General features: G+C 46.5%; 1 protein-coding gene across 1 annotated transcript in view; it reads right to left on the bottom strand.

Moving 5' to 3' along the window:
- Positions 1-23,647: 23,647 nt before the first annotated feature.
- LOC144100922 (fatty acid synthase-like) overlaps positions 23,648-27,934 on the bottom strand; it is a 71,297-nt gene continuing 67,010 nt past the window's right edge. The window contains exons 27-29 of the mRNA XM_077633844.1: positions 27,565-27,825; positions 24,409-24,666; positions 23,648-23,956 (exon numbers count right to left, since the gene is read on the bottom strand). Coding sequence (XP_077489970.1) covers positions 23,843-23,956; positions 24,409-24,666; positions 27,565-27,825 — 633 coding nt within the window. The 3' untranslated portion in view covers positions 23,648-23,842. The remainder of the gene's footprint in view (positions 23,957-24,408; positions 24,667-27,564; positions 27,826-27,934) is intronic.

The raw sequence follows: 27,934 nt of genomic DNA, 5'->3' as shown, positions 1-27,934 counted from the left end.
ATTTAGTGATCCCTGTTAGTAGACTTCTTGGGCTAGATTACGACCGCAGATATTTCCCGGATACTGTCTTGAGGTTCGTAATGCGTTGGGCGCTGTGATCAAAGGAGTCAATTTTGAGAGAGGTGAGTTTTTGCAATAGCTCACGCCCGCCATTGCACTTTAATGTCCAGGTCCTCAATCACTAAGACAGACGGACGGACAGACAAACAAACAAATACAGTAAAACCGACAGAGAGACAGACAGACAGACAGACAGACAGACAGACAGACAGACAGACAGACAGACGGACGGACGGACGGACGGACGACGGACGGACAGGACAGACAGACAGACAGACAGACAGACAGACAGACAGACAGACAGACAGACAGACAGACAGACGGACGGACGGACGGACGGACGGACGGACGGACGGACGGACGGACGGACGGACGGACGGACGGACAGACAGACAGACAGACAGACAGACAGACAGACAGACAGACAGACAGACAGACAGACAGACAGACAGACAGACAGACAGACAGACAGACAGACAGACAGACGGACGGACGGACGGACGACGGACGGACGGACGGACGGACGGACGGACGGACGGACGGACGGACGGACGGACGGACGGACGGACGGACGGACGGACGGACAGACAGACAGACAGACAGACAGACAGACAGACAGACAGACAGACAGACAGACAGACAGACAGACAGACAGACAGACAGACAGACAGACAGACAGACAGACAGACAGACAGACAGACAGACAGACAGACAGACAGACAGACAGACAGACAGACAGACAGACAGACAGACAGACAGACAGACAGACAGACAGACAGACAGACAGACAGACAGACAGACAGACAGACAGACAGACAGACAGACAGACAGACAGACAGACAGACAGACAGACAGACAGACAGACAGACAGACAGACAGACAGACAGACAGACAGACAGACAGACAGACAGACAGACAGACAGACAGACAGACAGACAGACAGACAGACAGACAGACAGACAGACAGACAGACAGACAGACAGACAGACAGACAGACAGACAGACAGACAGACAGACAGACAGACAGACAGACAGACAGACGGACAGACGGACGGACGGACGGACGGACGGACGGACGGACGGACGGACGGACGGACGGACGGACGGACGGACGGACGGACGGACGGACGGACGGACGGACGGATGTACAGGCAGACACAGACAGACACAGAGAGACGAAAGACAGACAGGCCAAGTGACAGGCAGGCAGGCAAACAAATTTTAAAGTGATAGCTCAATGCAGAAACTCGTTTCAGTCGGTGTGTAGATTTGACATTGAAGTGACCTCCCGACTTAGCGACCTCGTAAACGCAGGCTTAAGTCAGATGCCGACGCATAATTTGACTATGGCCAATGCGGTGGTGTCGCCAAAATTGCCTGGTCATTGCCAACATTGGCCCACTCCACAAATTTCGCCCAGCCCCACCCCCTAAACTTTACTCTCACGGATTTCGATAAAAAACGATATCCAACGTAATTTGAATGTGCCCAATACAATGGGGACCTAAGAATGTGGCCTTGGTCGTTTCTAATTTAGCCCACCCCCGCTCCCGAAGTCTTACCTCGGATTGGAACTGAAATCGATATCCAAGCTGAATTGAATGTGCCCCACATGATGCTGAACTCCAAATTTGGCCACGGTCAATTCCAAACTTGACCCACGCCACCCTTAGAATTTGAGTTCCCGTATTAAGACCACAATTGATATCCAGGCTAATCAGTAAGGGCGCAATACGATGATAACCTACAAATTTGACTCGGGCCACTCCCAAAATCTGGCCTACCCAACCCCGAAATTTGGCCTTCTCGTATGCAACAAGCCAAGAGATAAGAAACAACAAATCGCATTGAAAGCAATAATATCTATCGTTCGACCATTCGGTGCGAGAGTTAAAGCGCTGTAATTTTATTTGACTTTTTTAAGTGCATCACTTGAGCATCCCAAGCGCAATAGGTAATTAGAAAGTTCTCAATGCTCTCTTCTTTGTCAGCTGTTCAAGAGCTGTGAAAGACCTGTGTCACTTTAAACGACCTTTCAAGTTAGTTGCTGCGTTTATATGGTGTTTCTACTCCCAGCGACCAAAGAGGTCTCAGTTTTCTGTAATGTATCAAAAGAGGGAAAAAAAATCGAAAATTCATGTTTGGGGAAAGAAAATGGCGGAGTATCCGCCTCACATATCGGTGGACACCTGAACCGCTCCGTAAGGAAAGAGGTAAAGGAATGACTGAGAGAAGAAAGGAAGAAAGTGGTGCAGTAGTGGAGAGCTCCGGAATAATTTCGACCACCTGGGGATCTTTAACGTACACTGACATCGCGCAGCGCACGGGCGCCTTAGCGTTTCGCCTCCATCGAAACGCGGCCGCCGCGGTCGGGTTCGAACCCGGGCACTGCGGATCAGTAGCCGAGCGCCCTAACCACTGAGCCACCACGGCGGGTCTCAAAAGAAGACCTATAATCTTGATTCAATGCATGTTTTCTTGTGCGTGCATTGACTTCATACAGCCCATAAAACGTTGTTCCATGTTAAACGCCGGCTAAATTCTCTGTTTCTTCATTAAAGAGTCTCTCTCTCTGTTCCATGTCTTTCAAGATGCAGAAGCACATAGCGAGATAATGGAGAAAACATAGAGAAAGAACTGCTGTATCTGCTGCTGAATTTTTTTCCATGCATTCATTGAACACCCAGGCGCGAGAAATGCACTTTGAATTAACGCTGACAACGCGAATTTATGCTGCGGTCGGACTAGGACGTAGGGTGACTTCTCAAACCTATTTAGGCCAAGGTTGCGCAATGCCGAGCACTCTGGCAGCGTTTCCCTTCCCTACTGTTTCTGAAGCACCGCTGTGCCATGTCCTAGACTCAGCATTCAGCTTCCCACGTTTTAATGGCAGTCGCCTTAGCAAACACCATCAACCACAGGAAAAATGGGGCAAGACGACGGATATACGAAAATTAAATGTAAGGCGTCCTCTCAGAATGTTCTCGCTTCTTGTCCTCTTGTGGAGCTTATATGCGGACAGACTTTTCAGGTTTCAATCCGATATCCGTGGCAAAGTGGTATTTTCTGCTTTTATCAATTTTCTTAGACCGCAAATGTATGTGCTTAATCAATGCACTAAATCAGTACACTCGAAAGACGAGAAATCACTGCTGCAGAAAAAAAAAAACTGTCATCCTCACCATCACACTTAGGCCACCAGGAACGCGTTCGGCTGTAACTTGATTGTTGCTAGCCGCATGCACTGCGCGCGCGTCACAGGCCACAGAAAGACGCAGTTCCCAGAGGACTGCCCTTGCAACATTTGGCACGCTAATCAAACAGGGTTTGTCATGTACTGCTTATCCTTTTTAAGTGTTTTTGACACCGCTCGTCACTGAAGCAAATGAGTTTACCCCTTCTACTAAAAAAAAAGAGACTGAGACTCCAGGCAGCTGACTCGTCATTGCAGACATTTCTGAATCGCGGCGAGAAAAATAAAAAAAACCTGCAGTGCATTGCCTTCGACGGTAGATAAAATCCGCCGTACATACGCCTTTACACTTTTTGTCCGTACAGCTGAACAAATTTACAGTCGTGAGCAATGTGGGAGCGAAGACACGTTTCGCACATAATTATGAATTCTCTGGTAATTTCTCCGCGAAATTTCAGGATGACTTTTGGTTAATAAATGACTAGATTAAAACTAGTTTGCAGGCAGAAGAAACTGTCCTGGACGCACATAATTAATGAGTAACAAAAAAAATGAATGCTCAAACATTCTTCTCATATTGCTGATGACTGTACAAACCACCCTTCCTTTGACGCATGCACAAAAGTTTCTGGAAGAAAAATCGTATTATTCGTGACCGAAACTCAGTCCACAGATACTTGGGAATAAAAATTTACAACAATCATCATGAGTCGCATAAGTTTACTGCAAAACAAAAACCTTCACCTATTTCTCTCTAGCACCGGAGCAGTCGCCTCGCGGTATGGGCATCGGTCTCGCATGTGGGAGGTGCACGGTTCGATCCCCAGTGCCAACGTGTCTTCACAGGTGATACAATGGGTGCACACTTTCCCCTGGGCGAGTGCTAGGATTATCTGAACATTTCACATATTTGCCTGTCTGGTTGAGTTTTAAGACGTATAATAAACTGCACATCTCCAGCAAAAAACTAATTTCAAACCCAACGTTTCGAAGCCGGCTCGGCTCCTTCATCAGGGGTGACCGGGGGCAGTAGCTAGCGTCACCTCAGTCACCCCTGATGAAGAATCCGAGCCGGCTTCGAAACGTCGGGCTTCAAATTAAAGTTTTTGGTTGGAGATGGGCAGTTTGTGCACACGGAATAGTTGCAATAGTTGCAATAGTTGTGTGCAGGCAGAAAATTGACGGGAAATGAGACTTTGACGCCCTCTTGTGTCGATGAAAGTAACTTCATTCATGGCGCTCTTTGGGCAAAGTTGCCCTTGCGCCATAAAACACATTGTCATCATCATAATTCTCGGCATGTAACGTTCTGCCACGTCAGCTACGGTCACCTTATCAAAGCGATCTGCATTTGTTAATTTTTACATGAGAGAAAACAATTTCGAAATTTGAGAATATTCGAGGGATTCGCATTGGAAACGTCTGCCACACTTGCCTTTATGAAATGGCCAGAGCAAGGGAGATCCCTAAGCGTGAAAAAGCGGTCAATAATGACGCCGACATATAAAGGCAGACGCAGTGCACCGTATTTTGCTATTCTGCGTCCTCGTCGTTTAGAGCGCTGTTAATCATCGCAAGGCCCAACCAACAAACCCAACCCCTACTCTTGTCACACGACATGTTTTAACGTTCGAATTCAATGATAATGTGATCCCACTGATATATCATAGTCACGAAACTGTACACATTATTCAAAAAGCTTGAAATCTGGGGAATCAGGGGACATCTTTAGCGACTTATGCAGTCATACCCAAATTATAGACCGCAGTTTGTTAAAACTGAATCCTATCAATCTCAGTTAAGAACAATAAAAAAAGATGTTCTCCAGTGCAGCATTCCGAGTCCACTACTATTCGATGTTTATACTAATGACCTTAGAAACATTTTATTAATCCAAAATATGTTGATATGCGGATGACACCCGTATCTTTTTTGCCGCTCCTGATTGTAAAACACTCCTAATCGAACTAAACTCCGGCCTTACAAACGTTCGAAAATGATCAGTAGCAAACCAGTTATGAATTCACGTTAATGAAACATAAGCTATTCTAGTTAGGCGAAAATTTAGTACGGAGAGCTACAAATAGTCGATAAGATCAAAATCCTGGGACTAACTTTTTCCCAAAATATGTTGTGGGATAACCGCGTTGACTTCGTTTTAACAGGAACGGTATCATGGCTAGGACGTGTTTGTCATTTCAAGTGAAAATTGTTCTTTGTAAATGCATTTTTATTCCTATCTAAATTAGTGCTCTCTGGTTTGGGGAAAACTATGCGTACAAAGTTGAAAAGATATTCACTAAAAAAATTTTCTCAGGTTCCTTTATGACTTCCCTTATCACAGCCACACACGCAAAGCTTTTTTAAAAAACCTGCCTTAATGCCAGTGCAAAATTTTTTTTATAATTAAAAGCTAACTCTTGCCTTCAAACGAAAAATAACAGAAAATCGAATGTTTCTACAAGAATTCTCATTCTTATAAGAGAGCGTTACAACTTACACTACCAGTCACAAAGAAAAACGGAATGTTATAATACATTGCATTAATTACCTTGTAGAAAAATTGCCGTTCAGCTTGCCAGCCCTCCTTAATCAGTACAGTAAACCTGGGGTTCACTTTTCCAAAAAAGCTAAGCAATACGCCAGTGAAAGCACTCGTGCCAAAACTACCCCATTGACTTCTTGTTTTCGCTCTTGTACGACGCCGATGCGGTGGCTCAGTTGTTATGGCGCTGGGCTTCTGACCCCAGAGACGCGGATTCGATCCCGGCCACGGCAGTCGAATTTCGATGGAGGTGAAATTCTAGAGGCCCGTGTACTGTGCGATGTCAGTGCACGTTAAAGAATCCCAGAATTCCCCATTAACCATTCTTTGTTCGTTTCTCATGAAGGTCTGCATATTTATTAGTGTTTTACTGCTAGGTTACATTTTCATTGCAGATGCTGTAAATTTCGAAAATTTGTGTGTGTGATTCAGAAGCTGTGAATAATGTATTCTGAGTGTTTCCTTTTGCTTACTGTCGCCTTGTAGAAGGGGGCAGTGGCCTTTGATGACGCTGCCGTGCCTTCGGGCAGCTTTTAGCTGCAGCCCACTCCATCTCTTCGATGGAAATGATCTGATTGATTGATCGATCGATTGATTCGTCGATCGATTGATTGATTTATTGATTGATTGATTGATTCGTCGATCGATCGATCGATCGAACGATCGATTGATTGATTGATTGATTGATTGATTGAGTGGATGATTGATTGATTGATTGATTGATTGATTGAGTGGTTGGTTGATTGGTTGGTTGATTTATTGATTAATTGAGTGATTGACATTGTAATAAAATGCATTGACATCAAAGTGCAGCTCCAAGGCTAACAAATTAGCAATAACTTTCACTACAGTGAATCATAACGCCTGCATTGCGTTCTGGTGCAGTGAGCAACCTGCAGGCACCAACCAACCAAAATAGCCGCCGCGGTGGCTGTGTGGTTACGGCGCCCGGCTGCAGGCCCGAAAGACGCGGGTTCGATGCCGGCCGCGGCGGTCGAATTTCGATGGAGACAAAATTCTAGAGGCCCGTGTACTGTGGGACGTCAGTGCACGTTAAAGAACCACCTGCCTTCACTACAGTGTCTCTCATAGCCTGAGTCGCTTTGGGACGTTAAATCCCCATAAACCAAACCAACCTGCTAATATACCGATCTGACTCGTCGCAAGGCCTATGCAGATCTATAAGGACGATAGCAGAATGGAATGATTTACCAGCATCTCTCTTACAGTGCAGTACATTAACAACGTTCGAAATAGCTATCTCCATTTCATACTAAACGTTGTTGTTGTCGTTTTTGTTTTTGTTTTTTATGTCATACGCCTAACCACTTCGTGATTACATCTCGCCTAAAATGAAGGCCGGCAATGTAGAAAAGTTTTCCTTTTTCCTTTTCGGTGTGAAATAACTGTGCGTTTTTAAAGTGAATGTTTATTAACACTACTGTAAAAACAAAAGGAAAACATTACGCTGCAAGAAATATGATTGTGTATATGCCGATGACTTTGTATTTTTATATTTCTGTATAATGAAAAGGAAACCTATTACTCCTCATGTGTCACGCCCCACCACTGTAACGGCCCCACGGCCAACAGTATTTGCAAATAAAAATAAAAAATAAGAATGTGTGGCTTGTACGATAGCGTGCATTTTCAGAGTGCCTTAGCTAGAGCGACGCTGCTAGAAACGCAGCTGCTGCTGCAGCCACGCCAAAAATTAGAAAATAACTGTGCGCCGAGGTCAGTAGCTACGCCCTACATGTTTAGTATGCATGGAGAACGTCAGAAATCAAGCCGTCAAGCGTTCATTGAACTGCTGTGATACCTTGAAACGAGGCATGTCAGTTCCGTGCGCGACCAAAGCAGAGGTGGGCGAAAAAAAAATGCGATAATGTACATTGAACAAGGGGATCTGGCCTCTAGAGATTCTTTTGACTAATAGGGAAACAACGCTGTGGCAGGCACGAGACACGTACGGTTTTGCTATTCACCTCTTATTAACATGCCCCCGCAGTGGCAAGTACTCTATAACTGGCTTCCCTGGGCTGGGCAGCCTATTGTCAAATCTTGTAAGCTTCCGCTGCGGGTGTAGTGAAATAGTTGTGAGGAAAGCAAAGGCGCTGAAAACTTTTTATGTTCTTCATGAAAACATTGTTTTTTTCTTTCTAAAATAGTACCAAAATTCTCAATTTGCAACCGCGCAGCATTCTTTATGCTAATCAACAAAATGCTTTAGATGAGCCTTACTCGCCTGAAACCGGACACGGACTCTCAGAAAATCACGGAAAGCTAGACTCCTCAGTATCCAGAGATAGTTTTCTTATGACGAGCCTATTAACTCCCCAGCGCACTTTGACGAGCTATATCTCGTCCAAGTGCGCTAGGGGTTAATCTCGGTAGATATGACCACGATTTCAAAGCTCACGTCAATAACTCCACAAAGTGGGCTCTAGAGTCCCTGTACTTTGTCTAAGTTACCATTTGAGTAACTAAGAAAGAATAAAGTCAGTTCTGTAGCACACAGTCTTTTTTGGAACGGGTATGCTGACCAAGTACCGGGATAGATTTCAGTAACTATATATATATATATATATATATATATATATATATATATATATATATATATATATATATATATATATATATATATATATATATATATATATATATATATATATATATATATATATATATATGGAATGCTCCTGTTCGCAACGCAGGCACACCCCACCTGAAAGCACAGTAACTTGTTGCAGTTAGCACTGAAAGGAGGCTTTTAAACGTGGCACCGGTGGTCTTGAGCCCAGCAATATCAGACAAGATTGAAACGTCGGTTAAATTATTGGTAGCGGCGTGAACTTCGCATGCTTTCAAGAGTGGATTTGTTTCCTTTGCCAAACGTAAGTATAGAGTTTATTTGCGTTTGAAATTTACCCCAGGACGTAGCCAACATGCCTGCCCCTATTAGGAAGTAGGCTATAGCCTACTTCCTAATAGCATAGTAGCATAGTAGGCTATTAGGCCTAATAGGCCTAATAGCCTACTTCCTAATGAAGCAAACGGTCCTCTATATAGAGGACCGTTTGCTTCATTTTTCTCTCTTAAACGGTTGTTTCTGCTTATAGTGTAATCTACATTCTTTTTTCTTCTTACAGATAAAACTTGCTACCTATCCCCCTCGGAACAAACCCTACACGCCAGCGAAGTACAACCTTTGTTGAGATGGTCGCAGATTGCTTCTTCTTATTGGCTAGCGGCTGAACGCTAAAATATTAAATTCCAAATGATTTGAAGGTGACCATGTACCTTTGCTTTTGGTCGTGACAGGCTCACAATCACATGCTTAGAAACCATGAAGTAGCGAAACACTGTAGGGCATAATTTTTCGCCATTTGTGTGCTTCGTTTAAATCAGAGGTTTGGTTAGCGGGGTCCCCAGACACGAATGATTCTCGAGCACGTATTTGGATTATGTGCATCATTTGTTCTTTTAGTTACTTTTGTACGACTTTAACAGTGGCAATATATGAAATGTAAAGCTGTGAAGGAGAATTAAGGTGAGTTTGGTTTTAATGCCTGACAAACGAAATTTTCAGTCGTTCAAATCTGTTCTAACGTTGATAGGTTTAAAACCGAATCCACCGCACCAAATCCACCCAGCCCCTCTCTACTTTTACGGCCCACAAAGGGTACTCGAGAAACCTATGGTTCAGAGTCACTCGTCTATGCTGCCTGACAAGCAGGGGGCTGTGCTAGTCCTTGCGAATAAAATTAAACAAACATCGCATCTTTCCGTGGTAGTGACTTTAAACGGTCTAAGGTGACGCTGCCATTCATCGAGGGAAGTATACGATCTGGTTATGAACATAACTTGCGGTTAAAGCTCTGCACCTTTCTAAAAACAGTATCTCGAAAACCTGACGCGTACCAACGTTAAAAAAAATTGCATAGCTAGGTTTATCGGCTTAGCGCATGAATAACCGAAACCTGTTATAGCTATGGTTTAGCCATTCAACCCTGACTTCTGACGTGCGACCACCCTCAGGTTACACATTCCTCTACCACCATCATAACCCCCTCCTTGCATAACCCTTTAGGTTCTTACCGTGGTTTTTGCGATTCTAAATTTCAAGGGCATCCTTGGTTGCCTTTTTTCACTACGTCCTTGTTCGCCTGTTTGTGAAAGTTTGTTCATAAATGCTGCCTGGAAGACCCTGCAGTCTTGCTAAGTTCTGCTTATTGTTTTAGTCGCAGGCTTCAAGGCAGATTAATATTTTACCACAATAATTTTCTTTTTTAAACCCAACAGCGTTAAGGGTGCCATTCAACGATAAATCCGGCGTCAGTGTTGTTCCCTGAAAATCCCGATTATATGAGAGGGTCCTGAAGTCACAACTGCGTGTAGCCCGCGGGTAAGTTAAACACTCCACAACGAGCCCACAATACTAAACTTATGACGTCACTATGCACTTCCTCTTAGTCTACAAGGTCATGACGTCATTCCACCACCACAGGGGAGTGCTTCTGAGCAAAGAAATGCAGTTGCTTGGGAAAGAAAATGGTCAAGCCGGGCCTCTTAAGTCAGGAGCCGGAAGTGCTGACCCTCGACCACTCGGAACGTTCGTTCGACATGTTTAAACACAGACCTTGTGTTTTGGGCTAAATAAAAAATGAAGATAAACATAGAAATATAAAGTTAGGTGCAGTTCGCCTGCTTTGCCGTCGGCGGACGCTGCGCTACACGCACCGCTCCAGGGAACAACTCATGAAACAGCCCTTTTCGGCGTTACCAGCATCCTGCCTGGCAACATCCCTGCCTCGCGGCGCGTAAACGCTTTTCAAAGACACCCCCCCCCCTCCCCCCGGGCAAGTGGAAAGTGCCGCCACAACACGGCGCCGATGGAACAAAGCGCTAGCTTTCTTAACCTGACGGACGCGCATCTTAGCCCACGCCTACGGCTCTCAAGAAGCCGAAGACTACGGAGGACGATGATGTCTGTATGAACTTCTAGTCTCGAGCACAGAGTCATGATGACTTCACTCATCACGGAGCCGTAAGAGCCGCTCTCCACTTTCTTCTCCCCTGCTTTGGCTTGCTTGCTCAACGCTTCCCGGCAGCCACCGCTCTAGTCGCTTATCGGAGCACCGGCTTCGCTGGCGCGGCGAGCGAACGACGGACTGCGCGCGTGTTGTGCGGTGTGTTGGTGCGTTCGTGACTGTTGGCTTTTCAGCGAAGCCGCTCCATCGCGTGAAGGTTTGCACAGCCCGACCGTGGCGTTCGCCGCCACACCCGCAGCGGAGACGTCAGCTGGACCGCCAACGGGCACTCCTCCAAGCGGCTAGCCATCACCGCTGAGTGCCTTCACCCTCACACTGTCCACAGGACACTGCCGTGAGTCCGTCGCTGTTTCTTGTGTCTTTGTATTGGTTTCCTTTTCCATTTTGTTATGGTGGCTGACTTTCGGTTCCTTTTAACGTGCAATGATCCTGCAGTCACGACAAGCGACGGGAAGTGCTGCACTTTGAGCGCTCGTGTGCAGCTTATCTTTTTATTTTGCAGGAGTGCAATTTTCCGACCCTGTCGATGTTATTTTTCTCGTTCCAGTTTTCTTGTTCGTGTTTTTTTTTATGGCGGACTCGTGTTTCGCAGGGTCTGTTCTTGCTACGCTTGTCTTTCGCGCGCTTTTGGCTGTAACAGTCTCGTAATTGCGGTGGGTGTCTTTCTCGACGAGCAAAGGGTTTGTTTGTGTCAATTTCCTCCGCTAAGTCGCCTCCCACTTATTCGAACCGATGCCACACGTCCTATTAGGGGATTCCGATCGCGTCGTCGACTCTTTGTGCCATGTTCAGGGCCCTGGCCATGGCTCATGCAACTGTCATCCCAAGGAACTGGGCAAGCTGGTTCGCCAGCTGAACCTCACGGACGCTTAGGTGTCAATACACCGCGGGCTCTTCGCGTCAACTTGCGCGAGGGGATTAATTTCCCGCAGGCTCGACCGTTTCTAAATGTCTTCCACACTTGTTCCCCGTCTCGTGTCGTGTGAGCCAGTTCCATTTCCATCTGGCACTATAGACCTCAGCGACCGCTTTCCCTCCACGGTCTCCGTAAAATGTGCGTCCGGGCAATAAGCTTCTACCTAGGGCATGGACTTCTCAGAACTGCATGACGTCTTCAGTGCGGGAGGGATCGGGGCGGAGTTGATCCACACCATCGCCTGTGACGACGGGGTCAGCATCGGGACTAGCGGAACCATTAAGAAAAATTGGCGAGATATTTTAGTTCATGCTTGCAAGGCAAGTCTAGTGCGTAACGTGGCCGCACTTAATGACGTGCGCCGCATGCGCATAGTGGAGGCACCTGATTAGCAGCAGACACACGTCAGGGGCATTCGTAGGACCCTGCATAATTCTTGCACGCTCGTAGCCTCCGCCAAAAGAACGAACGAAAAGCACGGAAGTCCGCACTGAATACGTCAGCGTTCCGGACGGCAGTCCTAGCGCACTCTGCCGATGTTGAGCCCATTAGCGGTCACTTCGCAGCACTCTTTCCAACGCTGTTTATTGCAGCAAGAGCTACGCTGGGCTACCAGTCGAGCATTTCGCGGTACATGGGAGAGGCAAGTTGTGCGCATGCGCCGTTACCATGGCAAACGGAGAGAAGCAGCAGGTGCGCTTCGCCGTCGCCGCGGCCGCGCGCTTCGTCACCGCCTCGCCGCACGCCGCTCTATCTACCGAACCGCGCTTCTCATGCCCAGCATTGCGTATAAAAGGCGGAGATCTAATGGGCGGCTGTATCACAACGTTTGATATGAATGCACAGAAAGAGAGTCCAGCCGCTGCTGAATGGCGCTATAGACAAGAGAAGATTAACTCATCTGATCCTGAGGTTGTCGCCTAGCACTTGGCTACTCAACAAAAATAGAATGAGCGTAAGAAAGCGTAGAGAGCAGTGGAGACGCCCGAACAGAGAGAGGAACGGCTTTCCAAACGGAGATGCCAGACTGCCGAGCGTAATAGACGGCGCATAGCCGCCGAGATTGAGCCCAATGTCTCTCATGGCTAAACATACAGTGATGACAAGCTCAGCCAGGGAAACGTACCTCTCGCTAAGTATATCCTGGCATAGCCGAGCTAAGCCACTTCCATTTTCTTTCGCCAAGGAAGGTTTTGATGGCACATATGCTGTGTTCTGCGATGATTTTCCCCGCACACCCGACAACGCTGAAAAATTTGGGGGGGGGGGGGGGGGACACTTAAGCTCCACCTAGAGGGGTATGACGCAGCGGCGGCTCCTCTTGCCTCCGCATACATGGACACTGTTTCCCGTTTCACAAGCACAATCATTATGTGACAGACCCTCACGGCATATATATAAAGTCCTGCTTTAATCAAGCCGTACAAATATGCCTGCGTGGCGTAGCGATGGCGTCTCTGACACGCAACCCGCTAGAAACCGTGGGTCGGGTGTTTCCAATGCGCCGCTGATGTGGCTGGCGCCATCTACGGGAGCCTCTTGTAATCGACTAGTCCGGCAGTTGGTTCTTGATAATCACAAAATGAACAAGGGAGGGGAAAGCCTCAGGATGCTTGCGAACGTTTCGACTATGGGACTTGTCTTCTTGTGGGCAAAGCGTTCATCACCGGCCGAGTTTAAATAGGATCTTCATTCCGAGTCCTCTTGTCCGAATGTTGGCAAGCACGCTGAGGCTTTCCCTTTCCTTCTTTCTCTTGTTCAGTTTGTGATTACATTGATTGCACTAGTGTGTTAGATGCACAGTTGGCGAACTGCGCGCTCAGCTCGTTCATCATACCGTTTATCATGTAGACGCAAGTGTGAATGCGGCAATTAAATGCTGCACCGGATACGGGTAACCATCTATTAGTATGTGATGATCCAGCTGTATAGAAACAGCTTTACGTCGCCGAGGCAGCAAACAACGCGCTGTGCAGTAAACCTGCACAAAGGAAGACCGTCAGTCAACAGGTGCCTGTGATGTCCCGCTGCCGCACTCCACGCTAAGGTCATTGAAGGGGCATCTCTTTGCCGTGGATTGCCACACAGTTACTGATAAATTTTATAGGTGCAAATCTCATTTTTCAAATGCTGCACCAGAAGTGATGAACCAGCCTGTGTAAGGAGGTCTGTCTCGCACTGAGCCCCACAGACAGCTATCCGTATCCAAGGAAGCGCAGCATGTGCAGCTCAGACCTGCAAAATGCAGATCGCATCGCTTAGACTGTGTAGTGTGTTCACAGCTAACGCGCCAGAGTGCATCTACTAAGCTCCTCATGGCGGCCTGCTTGTGATTGCTTTACTCCTTACAAGTTAATCTTAATACTACGTAGAGTGGCTAAACAGCTGTGGTGCGTGCTGGGCTGGAGTACATGGGCTCCTAGAATTTCGCCTCCGTCGAAATTCCACCGACGCGGCTGGGATGCGAGCCTAACATTATACGAGCAGGATGTGTGCATGGCACATATACGAAACGGCTGTGTATGATGGCACGTTGGTGCATTTAAACGCAGCTGTTGTAACCGCCGCATCGCCGCTGCCAAAAGCTGGTCAAAGCGCGGGAAGATGGCGGCTGGCAAAGAGAGTTAGATGGCGAGAGTGCTACATGCGTCTGGAAGAGAGGGGTCAATGCACACGTAACCGCAAAAAGTTCGAAAGCACATCGTTTCCGCTTTGTTGAAGACCTGCGCATGTCGTCGGGTAAAATTTAATAAAAAATTACTGGCAGTTTATCATTGCGAAGCAAGAAATATTGTACGAAAGCAGTCTTTTGGAGTTGGATGTAACAGCCACGTACCTGTAAGCGCGATTGAGGTGTCTGCCGACACAGCGAGTCAGTCAGGATTCATTTCTTTCCTCAGCATCAAAGTCTGCAATGTGGTCAACCCCAACGCCAGTGAACCCATAGAACTCCGGTGGATTATTGGTGCAGTGCCCAGAGCTGCCAGAGCTGCCGGAGCCAACAGACATGTGCCAAATGCGCTTCTCATGACCACCCCGCTGAGAACTGTCAAGTTGAACGACACCTTTGTGTAAACTGTGAGGGCAGCCACTCTGCATGCTCACGCTCACGTCCAGCATCGAAGAAAGAAAAAGAAATAGTAACACTATAAGTTAGAGAGAAAATTACATTCAGCGAAGCGCGAAAACGACATTAATTGCGAAATGCAAGCTACTCCGCTATGATGCAGCCATAGAGTTTCTTGCTATTAACTAGAGATAAAGCTGGTGCACCGTTTATAGGTTCCTGAAAATTAGAATACCCTAAATCTTTTTTTTCTCGCTAAACAAACCCTTTAAGCCTTGTGTTCAGCATGTTATCTTCAGAAGCTCGACCTCTTCGGAGCCTCTTCAGAAGTTCTAAAAGTGCTTCGATTAATTTTATGATACACATCGGCCACTTCCTCTTTCCTGAAAGGAAGGCTGGGGCCTTTATTTCACGTGTCGGGAGCCTCGAGATCCTTGCCAAACGAAGGATGGTCGCTAAGATTACCCGACCTTCTTTAAAGGCTGTACTATTAGCCACTTTTAAAAATTTCGTTCATATTTCGTCAGTAGGTAGTACAAAGTAACTCTTTACGCCCCCTGCGCCACCTTTGTTTTTCTTGTTTTAATAAAATTGCGCAGAAAGCGGTTCTTATGCATAACTTGACCTTGGCGCATGATAACCTCACATGGTTTTGAGCCACTCAACCCAACACACAACAACAGCTGCCAAACAATTTTCCCCATTTAAGTATCAAAACTTCCGGGCATTTCGGGCTGCCGTTGGTGTAAAACTCACCTCTGGTTAATCCGGACATCAGTACTCCAGCAGGAACAAAACTGTTTTAATCATATTAAAAAAAACAGAGCCTAACCAAAGCCGTCAACCAACGCCAGAATTCTCTCCTATGTTTATTACCACTTTCTTTTTTTGGCGGAGGAAGGGGGGGGGATTGAAGGGAGCATTTGTTTTACGCTTTTGCGTATGGTAGCAGCGGCAAACGCAATTCATTGCGTTAAGATTGCAGGTGCCGTTCACGCGAAACGCTCGCTTTCGTCCATCCGTCCGGGCGTGCCATGAAAAAGCAGGTGGAAATGAAATCAATTGGCATAAATCAATTCAATTGCCACGTACCCACCGTGGCACAGCGCATCAGCTCAGAGATGAGCACCGTCCCGAAGAACTATCTTTGCAAAACTGAGCCTTACGGGTGCTCGGCAAGAGCAGCCTAGGTCTGACAAGCCCCATTGGTGGCTGTGTTTGAAGCATACCTGCCTGTGCAGGGGCGCATCGCTTAACCACAGCACCACTGCGCCAGTGTATGAAATAGAAAGTGGGCCTATGAAATAGAAAAAGTTCTTGTGCGGGAGGGACCTCTAATACTATTAGATTGTACTTTTAATGACACCTTAAGCTTTGTCGAAGTTTTGTTTTGCAATAACATGCAACTTAAAATGTCAGAGATTTTGTGTTCACAAATACACTAACGTCATGCTTTTCATCTTCACCATAGTGTTGCCTTTCAAAGGTGACCTGTAAATCCTGTGTGAGCGAAGAGCTCAATTTATTTTGCAAACAAACGTCACACACTTATAATATGGTCGATTTGAAATAGCCAATGCTTCTTCAAAACAAGAATGCGAAGTATACGATTGAAAACACACCAGACTGTATGTTCCGTTAGCACTATTAGCGTGAAAGCTCTAGTATATCGGGATCATACAGCATATATTTTCTGCAATAGCTCAAGTTGTATGCTAGAAACTCGGTTCATATATATATTTGTTTATGGTGATCAAGAAGAAGAGCGGTAACCTAGCGCCTACTGAAAAAGCATGGGGGGGGGGGGGGGGGGGGATCAAATGTTTATATACTCTCCCGCGGCTGGATAACGGTGGTCAATTTAAAACAAGGCTGTAGGAAAATTGGCTGAACAAACGATCAGCAAACAAAGGGTAAAGAAAACAAAAGTTTAATTTTATGAAACTAATAAAGAAACGTAGCTGTACGATTAAAATAACTATGGTCCTTAAAGGGTCAACGCCCCGGAGCGACTGAGACTAACGTCCAGAGAGAGAGAGAAAGATAAAACGTTTATACATTGCTCATAAAAGTATCTTGGGAGTACTCATGGCTGGAGTCCCTAAGTGCAGTCAGGGACACAACAGTGGAAGGCCCGTGACAGCTGGGTGTCATGAGCGACAAGCGTCAAATATGCGAAGTTGTGTGCGGCTGACAAAATAGAAACAGCACCAACGTCACCACTGACTTATTAGCTGTGCTCAGTGTATTCTTGGTTACATTGGAAAGTGATAGTGGAAGCAGTGCAAGCGGGATATACTGCACGCAAATAAAAAAAGAAACGCTTTCAGTAGAAAAGAAAGGCAGTCGTGCATAGCCGACATTTTGAGTCAGCCACGTGGGGCACATGGAAAACAGCTTGACTGCGCTGGTTCGCAAAAAGTAGTAAATCATCAAATGCTATATGACTTCGTTCATTGAGTTCACGCTGCAAGACTGAGGCAACAGTATGCTGAGTGCAGTGCGCAGCAGCACAGCTGCGTCAGAAAAATGCCAGCTGTACGTCTCGGTCATTCCTCCGGGTCGGGGTAAAATAACACTCTGCACAAGACACGTGCGATATCACTATTGTAAACAGTTCTGTTCAAGGAATAAAACTGAACTGAACAGGTAGACGAGTCCATGTAGAAAGAAAAGCAGTTGTGGACACAACTGCTGTGTTAGGGAGGGGTGAGGACCGCGTAACAGTGCGAAAATAAATAAAGAAAGAAAGAAATAAAGGAACAGAGAGAGAAAGAGAGCGAGAGAAAGAAGGAAATGAAGAAAGAAAGGAATAAAGGAAAGAAACAAAGAAAGGAAAGAAACAAAGAAAGGGAAGAAAGAGAGAAAGAAAGAAAGAGAGAAAGAAAGAAAGAAAGAAAGAAAGAAAGAAAGAAAGAAAGAAAGAAAGAAAGAAAGAAAGGAAGGAAGAAAGAAAGAAAGAAAGAAAGAAAGAAAGAAAGAAGAAAGAAAGAAAGAAAGAAAGAAAGAAAGAAAGAAAGAAAGAAAGAAAGAAAAGAAAGAAAAGAAAGAAAAGAAAGAAAAGAAAGAAAAGAAAGAAAGAAAGAAAGAAAGAAAGAAAGAAAGAAAGAAAGAAAGAAAGGTAAAGAGCACGCATTTTCGTAAGCAGAGGTACTTTTAAGGGACTCCAGTCGACAACTTCCGCTGGAGCACTGAAGGTTTGAAACATGAAACTGCGAGAAAAAGCCGGTTATACTTATGCTCTACTAGCTTGAATTTCCATTCGCCGATGGCTGCGGCAGAAGAGGACATAGTAACCAGCGGCTTCTCAGCCCTGTTCCCGCAAGCCGACAGCTTTGCCGTATTCAAGGAAAAGCTGTACGCGGGAGCTGACTTTGTCACGGACGATGAGACCCGCTGGCCTCGAGGTATGCGCGCTATAGAAACAAGGCTGAATTCTACTGTTTTGTAGCGATAGCTACACTACGCCACCTATTCGACCCTTCAGCGTGGCACCACTTGAACTCCGTGGCGCCACTTGAGCTCCGTGGCGGCACCGTTGGTGACGTGGTTGGTCACGTGGATTAATCACATGGTGCGGCCGTTGGTCACGTGGTGCAGAGCAGCTGCTCCTGCCGGCAGCGCGGCGCGCAACAGTTGCAACAGCTGTGCGCATGCGTCGTGTCAAGTGGAACGAAGATGAAGGAAGAACGCCCTGAGAAACGGAGAGGCGAAAGTGACTGTAATTCGACTGACAATAATTGGTTTTTAATAATTGGTTTTTGGGGGAAAGGAAATGGCGCAGTATCTGTCTCATATATCGTTGGACACCTGAACCGCGCCGTAAGGGAAGGAATAAGGGAGGGAGGGAAAGGGGAAAGGAAGAAGGAGGTGCCGTAGTGGAGGGCTCCGGAATAATTTCGACCACCTGGGGATCTTTAACGTGCACTGACATCGCACAGCACACGGGCGCCTCAGCGTTTTTCCTCCATAAAAACGCAGCCGCCGCGGTCGGGTTCGAACCCGGGAACTCCGGATCAGTAGTCCAGCGCCCTAACCACTGAGCCACCGCGGTGGGTAATAATTCGACTGAGCGAATTCCACTCGGCCACATGTAGCTATCGCGTCAATCCAGGTTTAACCAGTGCTAAACCACAGCCATTTCTTTATTTATGTCAATAAGTAAAAATCGCCCAATTAGGCATTAGTGTACGGGGGACAAGCAAAAAGCTGCAAATGCGAACAAATGTAAACACAAACACACCCATCAGCAGTGCATCTACAGGCACTTTCAGGAACTTTGGAAGTGATGTACAAACCCTGTAAACTGTTCAGTGTTAACTGTTTGCAAAACTCGAATTGTGCATAAAAGAAAATAAGAGAAACAGTCGAAAGCTTATGGTACATGGTACTATTATTCGTCTCTTAGTCACCGTAAATGTGTTTGACAGCGGCTTGAAAGCTAATATATTTCAATATATACAAAGCGGACCATTGGGCATTTGTTTACGGGTATAGTGTTCGATGACGGCTTGAGGAATGCACGCACAAAAAATGGCTCTGGTTAAACCTGGAGTGACGCGATAGCTACAGCCGGCCGAGTGGAGCTCTTTCGCCGCTCCGTTTCGATGGGCGTTCCTTCTTCATCTTCGTTCCCGGACGTGGATTCTTTCTATCCCCCCTCTCCCCCCCATTCGATTTCGCCGGCTCGCCACGCCGCTGGTAGCTGCTCCGCACCACGTGACCAACCACGTGACCAGCCACGGCGCCGCCACGGAGCTCAAGGGGTGCCACGCTGAAGGCTCGGAATCCTTGCGTAGTGTAGCTATCGCTACAAAAGAGAGCGGTATGCTTTTGCGGCTTGCGCAGTCAAACGTGCAGGCCTACACGACAGCCATGTCCGCATCTGGCACCATTATCCACATTACCTTATGAGTAATAAGCTTCAGCCTTGCAACAAATTATTAATAGAAAAAATGCCGAAGTCACTCCCGTTGAGACATGTGCAAAAGATGATAAATCAAACGAGACTATTGCAGTCAAGAGCAATTCTTTACGAAAAGACCGGCAATGGGCATGAAAAGAACCAGCACATGCGACCAGCTAGATTACCTTTTCGAGACGACCTCGTACCGATAAAGACTATCCAATGAAATTTCAAGTTCGTTATGACGAAATGAAAAGCGCAGTATCTTTTTCGCTTCGACTGCTGCGGCACAGAAATACTATTAGTAATACTAATAAAGTGGTTAATTGAAACTTTAATAGTCCACGCGATCACCTTCTCCGCTTGGTATAAACAAATTTGGGTCATTTCTCGCGCCATTCGAAAACCGCGCGCCTGCGGGGAGCGCAAAGCGCTGTATCGAATCCCGACACTCCGTCACGGTTTCTGATCAAGGGTCTCGCTCGAATGAACACCACCTTGCTATGTCATAAGCAGAAGGGATCAGCACGAATTTCAGCGTGGCGCATTACGCTACGAAAAGCTTTTGTGGTCGTCCTGCTCACTCTGCAGGTCGTACGATGACGTGGCTAATTTTTTATGTACCTTGAGCTAGCCGCAGAGCTCCAGGTTCTGTTTTAATAACGGGAGCGTGCAATCACGTGAACGATGCTGATGGCGAGGCTTTTGTGATTGAGGGATTAGCCTTGCTCATAAAAAAATGTTTTGCAAGCTTGGGTATCACCTTTTGAAGCCAACGCTTCACTACGGGAGCTCGTGCTTCGATCGCCGGGTGGCCAGTTTTCACCTTCAGCTGAGTTAGAGATGAAACCTTGAAAAAGCTAAAAAAAATTTCAATCAATATTGATGACCGGGAGTCGAACCCACGGCTGCGCGAACAGATCTCCTTTAAGGACCGCTCAGCGAGACCATTAGGCATCGCCACAGCTTTTTTTTTCTTGCATGGGAATAGTGCCTAAAAGAAAAATGTAATAATGCTTACTCTACAAAACACCAGGCCACCATACCCTGCACGGCCCCTCCTTCCAAAACATCAAAAGTCTGGGAGGCACACACATGCATCCAGATAGGGGAGACAGCTGGGCGGCTCTTCCAGGGCAGCGTATACTCCCTGCACCAAAGCGCATTGTTCACGAAAGAAATATTTCGACGACCGTGGTGATTCGGCGTGATTGTCCATCATGCGGTTCTTCTAGAGACTAAATAGTCCCAGCAACATAAATAGATCCACCACGCCTCGTGCCTCACACTCTCGCGCTGTGCATTGGAGAGCGTTGTCTTCATCAACTCCCATCTGCTCCGTCCCGCGGCACTGCCTGCTCATCGTCGTCTTCTACGCAGCACAAATCCGTGGTTTCGCTCCGATTCGAATGTAGTAAACATTGTCTGTATTTTTTTGCAATGTATAACCAAAGCAGGTGTTCGGTATGCCCCTTTGTTGTTAGTTTACTTTGCGATGTAGTCTAATACCCCTGTCACACGGGCATTTCGAGGGCCCTCGAACCGTAGTCTATCGACTCAAAGGCGATCGAGCGCTGCCACACGGGCAATTTCAATGGCGATTAAGTCAATAGCCTATCGAGTCAACGGAGTAGCGCAGAACTCCATCGAGATTTCGAGGGCCTTCGAGCGCTGCCCAAGGTTGCTAGCGTTGCTTCGAGCGGCGCCCAGCGCACTTTCGTACACGACACATTCACGGTGCAGAAACATGAACAAACTTTACTCGCATAAAATTTAATGCAAGCAGTCTGTAAAATTATTCTAAAATTATATTAGACTGGTTTTAAGCGCATTAATTTTGCGTTGCAGTCTTTGCGTTGCTTGCGTATTTAACGTTGACAACATGGCGGCACCCTGCCCGCCCGCTTCACAGCGATAACAGCTTCGTCGCTAATGCCTCAAAGCAATATCGTGTTCTAAGGTGTTGTATTCGCCTTCGATTTGCCCATTCTTACCCTCGTATAAAGTTTCAAGAGACAAATAGCTCTTGTTTTTCAGATATCATAGCAATTTCCCAGGTCTTAAGCCTGACGAAGCAGCGCTCCGACGCAGTTGGACTGGCTTTGTTTTAGCTCGTCTTGTATTAGAGTGGCTACAGCAGTGTCTGCTCATGTCCGTCGCGTACGTGCAATTAAAAGGGTTTTGAACGACTTTAGCGTATGCGTGTATTTCAGCATTTAGTATACATTTATCAAATATTTTTGTTATTTCTGCAAAATCCAAAGTAGCGATTGTGGCGCCACACATCCGTAGCGTAAGACACGAGAACCATTTCAATGGCCATTGAGATTTGCCGTGTAGCAGCGACGAGTTCGATGGCGATTGAGAATCTCGAAGACCCTCGACTCGAGGGTGATTGAAACTGGCAAGTGGCAGGGGTATAAGGCAACAGGCCTTTATTTCTATGCGAACCATACTTTCAGAAAATATAGCCATCCTCAGAAAATCGGAATAGTTTATCTAGAAACCAAGCGCTGTCATCTGGCCGCGCTTCATCAGTGAAGTTCAGGTATGCAGCGGGGTCATGAAAATGCATAAAATGTCATAAGCACCGAGGTAGGAGGTGTCTTTAGACATTAGCTTTAAAATGATAAAAAACCATCCGAGTCGCCTGCCCGAGAGATTTTGTCAACACAAGAAAAAAAATATGTGGCACACCACAGGAGCAGCACTAGAGCCAATAAGAATAACTTCCTTCCGGATAAATCTGTAATCACCATTCTACTCTATTCTACAAGATAATGTTCCAGGGACGAGTTCGCCGACGATTATCTACCATCGTGGAGGGAGAGGATAGCAGGTTTATCCAGAAACACGGTATTGCTGTTGGCTCGAATTCACCTGTATTGCGTCATATCTTTTATTAAGATTCTCCTTAAAAACCTCGACAACAGTTTTGCCGCTCTGCACAGCTAAAATGATGAAGCTTGAAGGTACACGGTTTTCGAGCCATTTCGCACAGGCACATCCCATTTACACAAGTGGCACTGCAGTCTCTCACGATAGTCGCAAAAGCGTGCGCACGGTACTATGAAATTATCCGCATTCCCCATAGCAGCACAAATCACGCGCAACAGTGTCGTGCAGTGTTGAATTATGTGCAGCCATGCTAGCGGGTAGGCGGAGTCGGAGACCAGGCGAAGCAAGAGAGTACCATAACTACAGACGCAGCGCAACACTAAGGAGGTGAGAGAGGCGGCCGCAGTGACGACAAGGGATGCACCACCACTAGACACACTCTTGCTTTCGGGGCAGCCGCTAATGTTGGACAGGATCTCTTGAGCAAAGGATTCAAAGGCCATGTTAACAGTGGTGATGACATTAGAAAAGTGCTTCAAGCGTACTGTAAATCCTCTCTGCGTAGACTTCACTTGGCCAGATCTCTGACTGAAACATCTCTGCAAGTGTATTGGCCACTCACGCTGAACTTGCTTTAAGGGACCGTGAATTTAGCTGCTTGAGAGCGCTGGGCGAAGTTGATGGGGGATGTCTTGCAACGCTGGGTGCTGCAGTGTCCTGTCTGAGCCTCATCGTCATCCATGCGTCGTCGTCACGCTCGGACTCTTTATGATAAGAGCCTAAACAGGGAGTCAGTGCTAGAACTTTTCGGAAGCTTCTATGTGAAGGTGGGGACATAAGCTACACATGAGTGGCATGTGACATTTCGAATGACATAACGATGTGCCTCTGTTTGCTTCCGCATAGTAGCTTGGTACATGTTATGTAATCGGAGTAGTAAGCACTCATCATTTCGTCGTACTCACCTCCAACGTGGGAGCCACTACCATATCAATGCAAAAATATCGATTCGCTACGAAATTAATAAAATAGCAAACACAAGAGCAGTTAGGTATTCAGCATGCGTGGTTTATTGTGTAAACATTGTTGCAATGAATCATATGTGCATGAGCTACTGGTACCAGAGAAGAGCTTGGTGCCAGCAGTGAACGACAGAAATTCAATGATCGGTTAGAAAGAGCAACAAAATGTTCACAGCAGGTCTCCTTTTTTTCTCTTTGTGTGTGCATCTCGATGATAATCTCCATCCCCTTTGGTGAATCTTCAGCGCGACATATGACTTGAAACAATGGCTGCGCACTCCTTGGCACCTTGGCCTAAGAGGAATGTTTCGTGTGAGCCGTCGACCACCTTGACTTCCACTTTTCCGTGAACAAACTGAAAAGTTGTGAAAATGGTGGAGAAGACAGCGTTACCTTTGGATATCGTCTTTCAGAAGGAGAACACGCATATTAAAATACACGAGCTTTAAGGCACCGGTTTAAGCAAGGGGAAGTATATGTCGCGTATCAGCCGCAACGGATTAAGCATCACTGACTTTGAAAATATCCGCAATATCAAACTTAAGTTTTATGAGAGATTCACTGCTGAATCATAGTTGAAGTGTTGTTTTGCGTGCCTTGCTTTCTTTAATGAGCAGGAAAATTAGAACACATAGACTTTATCAGCGCAGGATATTACGAAAATATTGTTATGCGGTGCTGCGTTGATAAGTATTTTATTGTTATTTGAAATAACCGGCAGCGGCGTTTGGATAAATCTGATTTTCTAACGTGAACACTTTTTCCTTCCATCTTTTTGTCTCAATAAAAAATGTGCACCAAGCTCACCTCTGAGAGGCCGTAGTCGGGTGGCAGCTGCCTCGCCATCTCTTGGGGCCTGGATGCCTTGACGAGCACGACATCACCGTGGAGCTTCGCCCGCGGCCGATATTTCGTACCAGCTACTAAGAGGTCGTAGAAGGCTTGAACAGCCGTGACTACGTCTTGGCGTCTTGGTTTCATCTCTGGTATCACCTTGAGAAGGATTTCAGCTCCCGCCTCCTTCTTCGCATCCCAGTTTGGACACTGGTTCAGTTCCTGTCGGACCTGCGGTATATGACGAGGCACTTGTCAAGAAGGTCGTAATTTTCTTCACCGTGAACGCTATGCCTGGCACTGTAAATTATAACAGCCGGCTGTTATAATTTAGTTCAGTCGAGTTATCCTATAACGCCCCAAAAAGTCTAACCTATTCGTTCCCTCCCGCGGCCACCAACCGACGCGATAGCCTTACTACTGCCGCCACACCCACGTTGACACCAGCCACTCCTAAAAACACCTTCATCACCTGCCGACATGATACATCAAGAAAGCATTCAAGTCCCGGTCGAAAAGTTTTCAGTAGTAGCCTTGGCCCACCAGGAGTAGTAATCATTATTCGCTTATAGGAACGTTTCACATGCTCCTGCAGCAGTAAAATCTATTGGCTTACTACAGCAGTATAATTTTTATATACCTGCTGATACAGGATGTTTCAGCAAAGAGTGTCGCAACTTTTCAGAAAAGGTTTTTTGAGTTAGAAGAGCACACTCTTGGGCATGTCATTGTCAGTAGTAGTGCGCATAAGAATACAGCTAAGGCGTGTTAACTTCCCGGGAATTATCAAGTATTATATAGTTAACATTTTACTAATTACTTTTCGGCTCCTCATTTTTTGACAGGTTTGTAACCCGCCGTAAGTAATATGCATATCAGTTTTCAGATTTTTGAAAATGCTATTGTCACCGCTGCAGCGCCAAAAAAATTTTGGGGTGGCACTCAGTGGAAGCGGAATCGCGCTGCCAGAAACGGCTGTAGCCACTCCTACGAGCTCACGTCACACAGAGGCGCGCTCGTAGTTGGGCGCTCCGAAAGGCGTACGTGCCACCCGCACAATTATGCGAAGCGGGCTCGTAGGAGTGGCCAGTGTTCTTGCCAGTCGCACGTTTTCGGTTTCACCTGTCTGTGGCCACAAACTTGGTTGCGCTGCAGCGGCGAAAATAATGGAATTTTCAGAAATCTAAAATTGTAGCGTATATAACTTACGGCTGCCTCCAACCCTCTCAATAAATGAAGAACTTAGAAGACTAGTCTTAACAGAAGTGTTATTAGCAGTGATAATTTTAAATTTGCATGGCTACCCATTGAGTATTAACTATTTAGTATTACCGTAATAGGTAATTACTTACCTTTTCAATATCAGCTAATCAGCCTGCTAGTTAATGTCTTAGCTGTATAGCGATGAACATCACTAGTTCTTCAGAAATTTCTTGTGAGTAGTGACGTGCATCACTATACAGCTAAGACGTATTAACTAGCAGGCTGATTAGCTGATACTGAATAGGTAGTTAGATACCGATTCATAATCAACTAATCAGCCTGCACACCATTACTGACAAAGAATTCCTGAAGAACTCACTCTTCTAATTCAAAAAGCTTAATTTTAAATGTTGCTAACAGCCTTGGGTGAACTTGCTTGCACAGCACCTCAAAGCCAAACTCTGGCCCCAGTCCTCACGCGTCGTCATGGAGGTTTACGGCAGCAGGGTGAAGACAAGTAGGTTGAAGCGCCGTCGGATCTGGGTAAATTCAAATGACTTGAGAAATCGCCATCCATGTTTACGCACTAATCGCATAATCACGGGACGTCTCTTATTTCCTGCGCTAATACCTGTCACGCGATCAGCGATTTGCTATACGGCAAAAAGTAGTTTTTCACCGCTGGTTCACGAATTCCGCGAGCGAATTCACCGCAGAGCCTATTTAAGAAAACGTTACCGGGCGCACATATGGAACTTACGTCCGAGTATTGCGAAAGCATTGGAATTCTATTCAAATTTTATTATAAATCCATTCTAATCCTATTTCATTTTTATTCCACTTCTGTTCTAATTTCATTCTATTCCTTTCTGTTACTGCAGTAGTCTGTACTAGACCTTATCCCCTTCAGGCGCTGCGCCCACATATGTGGACGCGACCTAAACCTGTACGTATTTTTGATGATTGTAAAACACTTTATTAGTCGGAAAGAGCTTGGTGCCAAGAGGTTGCGCTAAACAGTCGAGAGTACATAGCCCTCGACGACTTTGTCAGCCCACTCCACCGCCAGAACTAGCGTTCTGGGGTCAGAGCTAGCCAGCACGGTCTCCCACCGCTCCCACCTTGTACCCATTAGAAAACCGGTGGGTTCTCGGTGGTACTAGGGATCGGACCCAGCACCTCCCGAATGCGAGGCGGATGCTCTACCACAAACACGGGCTACCAGAGCCATCGGCATTCCTTCCCGCTCACTGCCACCTATCTGTGTCGAGGTGTTCATAACTGATCGGCTAACTGATCCGCTGGTCTCGCATCGGTTTCAAGAGCCCTGAACAGGAGAGATCATACGGACAACTTCATCCCCTCTTGCACGAGACAACGCAGGAAGCCGCTTAGGCCAGGAATGCGCGTTTAAAAGCGCACTGAGGACGAATATATATTGTCCTGTATTGACAGAGTACCGCATTCTGACCTCGGAGAGAACGCACTCAACAAGACGGGGCCTATACTGGAGAAGACCAGGAAAATAAATACACATGCCATCATAACCGGCCGATTTAGCGAGTAAAAGGCACTCTTCGACATCTGTTTTTCTGAGCGGATTTCATGGCCTCAACTAAACCGCCATTCACTTTAAAACGCCGGCAGCCAATCCTTTCAGGCATCGATGTCCCGACCTTGAATCCACTAGCAAACACATAGTTAATTCGATCTTTAAAGGTATAAAAGTGCCCCTCTTGCAACAGTACAAACGTCAACAAACAGAGACAGAGCTAAAGGATTAAATTTTTCTCGACTGCTCTAAATCGACGGAGTTGTTCCTAGCGTCCCCTGAATATCTGCGCCTTAAAATGACAGGACGATCGCTGCATAAGATCAATATCCACCGTTGAGCGACGAGTGAAAGATACGAGCACATCAGCTTACCGTGAGGACGTCGATGTCAGTGTACTGTATGAGGAAGGCGCAGATCAGAGACGCCTCAGGATCACGCTTATTTCCCGCGAAACGGCACTCGTATTCAGAGTATAGCGCCGCCACGTAGCAGGGTGCCCCATCGAGCAGTGTGACGCTGGCCACAGAGACCCCAGCCACCTGCATCTGCAAGGCCATCTCGAAGGCAACGGCGGCTCCGAAAGAGTATCCGGCCAAGTGGTATGGGCCGGTGGGCTGCACTTCCATCAGTTTCTGCGTCAAAGAGAACATAGCGGAATTATAACGTAGCAGCGTTACGTGGCTAATGCCTTAGAGACGCACTTCCTGCATGTTGCAGTCCCTAAGAAACAAAGTACCCATT

The sequence above is a fragment of the Amblyomma americanum genome, chromosome 8, assembly GCF_052857255.1.
Source record: "Amblyomma americanum isolate KBUSLIRL-KWMA chromosome 8, ASM5285725v1, whole genome shotgun sequence".
Taxonomy (NCBI): Eukaryota; Metazoa; Arthropoda; class Arachnida; order Ixodida; family Ixodidae; genus Amblyomma; species Amblyomma americanum.
Note: the sequence above shows the minus strand (reverse complement) of the source record. Positions and strands in the feature narration are given on the sequence as shown.